This window comes from Elaeis guineensis, chromosome 12, assembly GCF_000442705.2.
Source record: "Elaeis guineensis isolate ETL-2024a chromosome 12, EG11, whole genome shotgun sequence".
Taxonomy (NCBI): Eukaryota; Viridiplantae; Streptophyta; class Magnoliopsida; order Arecales; family Arecaceae; genus Elaeis; species Elaeis guineensis.
The window spans coordinates 41,021,339-41,026,788 of NC_026004.2; the positions used below are offsets into that span (position 1 = coordinate 41,021,339).

Sequence of the window (5,450 nt, forward strand, 5' to 3'; positions counted from 1 at the left end):
GACACCATATTTGCTTAGAAGATTTTCAAATTGCTTATTACAAAAGTGAGTGTCCCCATCGCTAATTATTGCTCTAAGAGTGCCAAAACGTGTAAAAATATACTTTTTCAAAAATTTGACAACTACCATAGCATCATTAGTTGGAAAAGCTACTGCCTCCACCCATTTTGAAACATAATCAATAGCCACGAGTATATATTGATTTGAAAAAGAACTAGGAAAAGGTTCTATAAAGTCAATACTCCAAACATCAAAAATTTCAGATACTAAAATATTGTTTAAAGGCATTTCATGTCTCTACGAAAGATTTTTAGTTCTTTGACAGCGATCACATGAAGAGACATAAGAATAAGCATCTTTAAATAAAGAGGGCCAATAAAAACCTGATTGAAGAACCTTAAAGGCTATCCTTGTCGGGCCAAAATGTCCTCCTGCCTCATGGTCATGACAATGGTATAGAATTTTTTTCATCTCTTCCTCAGGAACACATCTCCTGATGACCTGATCTGCACAACACTTGTACAAGAAAGGTTCTTCCCAAAAATAATATTTAACAATGGATAAAAACCTCTTCTTTTGTTGAAAAGAAAGATTAAGAGGGAGAACCTCACCAACCAGGTAGTTAACAATATCGGCATACCATAGGAATGTTGTACCTATGATAGTATAGAGGCGCTCATCTGGAAACTCTTCCTTGATAGGACAAATATCCAATTCCTTTTTCATGATATTTTCTAATTTGGAGAGGTGGTCAGCCACAGCATTCTCTGTACCCTTCTTATCTTTGATCTCTAAATCATATTCTTGTAGTAAAAGAATCCACCTGATCAATATGGGTTTTGCATCTTTTTTGGCAAGGAGATATTTAAGAGATGCATGATCAATATATACAACAACTTTAGATAGTATAAGATAAGAATGAAATTTATCTAAAGCAAATACTACTGTCAGGAGCTCCTTCTCTGTGGTTGCATATTTTTGTTGAGCTTCTGTCAAAGTGTGGTTGGCATAGTAAATAGCTTGAAAAATCTTGTCCTTTTTCTGACCAAGTACTGCTCCAACAGCTGTATTACTAGCATCACACATCAATTCAAATGGTAGGGACCAATCTGGTGCCACTATAATAGGTGCCGTGACAAGCTTCTCCTTGAGGGTGTTGTATGCCTGCAAACACTCTTTAAAAAAATAGAAAGGAATATCTTTACACAATAAATTAGATAGAGATCTAGAAATAAGAGAGAAGTCCTTTATAAATCGATGATAGAATCCAGCATGCCCCAAGAAACTCCTGACAGCTCTTACTGAGGTAGGTGGAGGTAATTTTTTAATTACCTCAATCTTAGCTCTATCCACTTCAATCTCTTTATATGAGACCTTGTGACCTAGCACTATGCCTTCCTGCACCATCAAATGACACTTCTCCCAATTTAAAACAAGATTAGTATCCTCACATCTTTGTATAACAAGAGATAAGTTATGCAGGCATTTGTCAAATGTAGACCCAAAAATAGAAAAATCATCCATAAAAATTTCTAGAAAATCCTCAAGCATATCATAGAAAATAGCCATCATACATCTTTGAAAAATAGCTGGTGCATTGCATAAACCAAATGACATTCTCTTAAAAGCAAATGTACCATAAGGACACATAAAAGTAGTTTTCTCTTGATCCTCAGGTGCTATGGCAATTTGATTATAACCATCTAGAAAATAATAAAAATCATGCCTAGCTAATCTCTCTAGCATCTGATCAATGAATGGGAGAGGGTAGTGATCTTTCCTAGTTGCATCATTTAATTTTCTATAATCTATGCATACTCTCCATCCAGTCACAGTCCTAGTAGGAATTAATTCATTATTATCATTTTGAACTACAGTGATCCCACCTTTCTTAGGGACTACTTGAACAGGACTCACCCAAGAACTATCTGAGATAGGATAAATAATACCTGCATCTAGTAGCTTGATTACCTCCTTTTTGACCACTTCTTGCATACTTGGGTTGAGTCTCCTTTGGGGTTGGATCGTAGGCTCATAGTTATCCTCCATGAGAATTTTATGCATACAAACTGAGGGACTAATTCTATTAATATCTGCTATGGTCCATCCAAATGCCCTCTTGTGATTTTTAATACTCTCAATAGCTTCTCTTCCATCAAACCTATCAAGGAAGAAGAAATAATAATAGGTAAGTGTGAAGAGCCTTCTAGGAAGACATATTTTAAATGAGAAGGAAGAGGTTTAAGCTCAAGAGTAGGTGGCTCTTCAATTGATGGCTTTGGGTGAAAAGTAGATGATCTTTCCAAGTCTTCAAAATGTGGTCTGTATGTTCGTGGGATATATGACCTAGCCTCCAACAATCTTAAGCACTCCAATTGCCTTTCATTTTCAGCCGAACCCTCTTTTGATTGGACAATGCAAGCCTCTATAGGGTCCTCAAACCTGTTCTCTATGAAAAACTCATGAACCAATTCATCAATATCATCAATCCGAAAACAAGTTTGACTATCGTTAGGATGTTTAATAGCCTTAAAAACATTAAAGGTAACTTGGTCTTCTTGGACTCTAAGAATTAATTTCCCTTGTTGAACATCTATTAATGCCCCTCCAGTAGCTATAAAGGGTCTCCCTAAGATAAGGGGTACATCATAATCTTCTTCCATGTCAAGAACAATGAAATTAACAAAGAAAATAAACTTGTTTACCTTTACCAAGACATCCTCCACTATACCCCTTGGATATTTGATGGACCTATGGACTAGTTGAAGAGTGATGGTGGTGGGCTTTGGTTCTCCTAATCCCAACTTCCTAAAAATAGAAAATGGCATGAGATTAATACTTGCTCCTAAATCACATAAAACCTTATCAAAACTACAATCACCAATAATGCAAGGGATAGTGAAACTCCCTGGATCTTTTAATTTCTGTGGCAATTTGTTTTGAAGTATTTCTGAGCATTCTTCATTCAAGTTTATGATCTCATACTCCTTTAATTTCTTTTTATTGGTCAAGATTTCTTTGAGAAACTTGGCATACGTAGGCATTTGAGTAATAGCATCCACAAAAGGAATATTAATATGTAAATTCTTTAAGATATTGAAAAAATTTGAGAACTGCTTATCTGAATGCTGTATCTGCCTTTCAGGGAATGGTAGTGGCGGCACATAGGGCTTCACATTTGGATTAGTTAACTTTATTCCCAGAGATCACCCATCTACTAGTTGTTTAGGCGACTGATGGACTTCTATTGGCTGTTTCATATTATTTGTCGGCTCCTTGTTTATTATTTCCTCTTCAGTCTCCTCCTTCTGGTGTGGCTCCTGCAACTCTTTACCACTTCTCAATGTGATTGCATTGAGTTGCTCTCTTGGATTGGTCTCTGTGTTGCTAGGCAAAGATCCTTGTGGTCTCCCGGAGATCATCTTGGCCATTTGACCTACTTGTATTTTCAAGTTTCGAATCGATGCTGCTTGGTCCTACCTGAGCTTGGTCTCCAAGTTTCGAATAGCTGCTTCTTGGTCTTGTCTGAGCTTGGTTTCTAGATTTTTCAGGATAGCTTCTTAGTTTTGCATGAATTTAACCATCAGTTCTTCTATGTCAGGCTTCTTCGTAGGTACTTAAAATCCTGGGGGTGGTTGTTGTGCTACAGTTTTATTGCTCCACGAGAAGTTTGGATGCTGCCTCCATCTTGGATTATAAGTGTTGGAGTAAGGATTGTTCTGTTGCTACTTGAAAAAATTACCAACATAGTTATCTGTATCCCGGGCTTTAGCAAAAGGATTACCTATCTGGCAATCGCTTGTATCGTGTCCTCCTCCACATAGCTCACAAGTGATGCTTTGCATATGCATAGCTACACCCTTCATGTTGTTGAATTCAGCCTGAAGAGCTGCAATCTCAACTGATAAAGCTGGAATGCTATCTACTCCGTGCACGGCTACTGGTCTTCTTGGCATCATACGGTTTGTTTGCCACTGATAGCTATTTGATGCCATCTCATCAATCAAATCAAAAGCTTCTTCCTCTGTTTTTTGATTAATGGTACCTCCTGTAGCTGCATCAATCATAGAACGATTAGTTAGAGATAAATCATTATAAAAAGTTTGTACCTAAAGCCAAATGGAAAGTTGATGATGTGGACATCTCCTTAGTAGCTCTTTAAAATGCTCCTAAGCCTCAAATAGTGATTCCATCACTATCTGCACAAAAGAAGTGATATCATTGCACATCTTTGTAGTCTTGGAAGGTGGAAAATACTTAGCCAAAAATTTTTGGGCTAGAGCATCCCATGTAGTGATAGAACCTGCAGGAAGAGAATGTAGCCAACTTTTAGCTTTATCACGCAAAGAAAAAGGAAATAATCTCAATCTAATAGCATCATCCGACACCCCATTAATTTTAAATGTATCACAAAGTTCTAGAAAATTTGAAATATGGGCATTCAGATCATCTTAAACATATCCACTAAATTGGACAGTAGCTTAAATCATTTGAATCATCGTCGGTTTTATTTCTAAGTTGTTTGCTCGCATAGGTGGTCTCCTAATGCTCGCGGTTGCATCAGCTACCGATGGTATGATATAGTCATTTAATGAGCACTGCATTGCTCGATTAGCCTCTTGCCATTCCTTGGCCACCATATCCAATACCGGATTAATGTCATTAGGATCTTCGACTGCCATAATTCTAACCGAAGTGCGATTTAATCTATGAAATGTCCTCTCTATTTTTGGATCAAATGGCACCAGGTCATTGTGTCCAGCATGTGTCATTGTTGGAGCATGATCCTAGCTCCTCCCACAGACCTTGGGTGCAGCAGAACCAGCAACGAACAAATCTGGAGACTTCTGGACTCGATCGAAGGCCCTTGACAAAATCAGCCTGGTTGCTGTCTTCTTCGTCAGCCTTTTGTTCCAGATGAAGAATGCCTCTAAGATCACCTCTAAAAAATTCAAGATCTGGTACCCAACTAGATCAGGCCTGGACCGAGGTCTTCCAATTTATAGATCTTAAATTGGGATATTTTAGATAAGGAAGAAGGTAGATAGAACCAGACCTTGCAAATCTATCCTGCTGCAGCCTTTCCTGTAGATCTGTTGATGGAGATCTCACCCGCGCCTCAAACGACCTCAGATCAACTCTAAATCTGAGAGAAACTTGTACCAACCTCATAGCAAGAGATTCCAAGTTCTGAACCTGATGTTTGGGTGGCTGCAAGAGAGGGAGAGGCAATATGGTTGGCGGCACAAAGGGGGAGGGGGTCAAAACCCTAGCGCCTCCCCTGCTTTTCCTGCCTTCTATGGACCTAGCAGCAAGAAACCCTAGGGTTTCTTGCTCCTGGGGCATGGAGAATAGCTGAAGAGAGAGGGAGAAGAGAGAGAGAGACTTGGGAGAAAGGGTTTTCGTATTTCTTGGCTTAATCAAACCTATACAGTGCATGTATATATAAA

General features: G+C 38.4%; 1 protein-coding gene and 1 non-coding gene across 2 annotated transcripts; one reads left to right on the forward strand and one right to left on the reverse strand.

Moving 5' to 3' along the window:
* Positions 1 to 467: 467 nt before the first annotated feature.
* LOC114914702 (uncharacterized) lies at positions 468 to 4,067 on the reverse strand. The gene is given in 5 exon segments (XM_073246400.1): positions 468 to 506; positions 616 to 1,164; positions 1,333 to 2,126; positions 2,129 to 2,845; positions 3,743 to 4,067. Coding segments are annotated over 5 exon segments (2,424 nt in total).
* A 58-nt stretch (positions 4,068 to 4,125) lies between these two features.
* On the forward strand, positions 4,126 to 4,232 carry LOC114914710 (small nucleolar RNA R71). The gene has a single exon (XR_003802323.1). It is a non-coding gene; the product is annotated as a small nucleolar RNA R71 (small nucleolar RNA).
* The last annotated feature ends 1,218 nt before the right edge of the window (positions 4,233 to 5,450 follow it).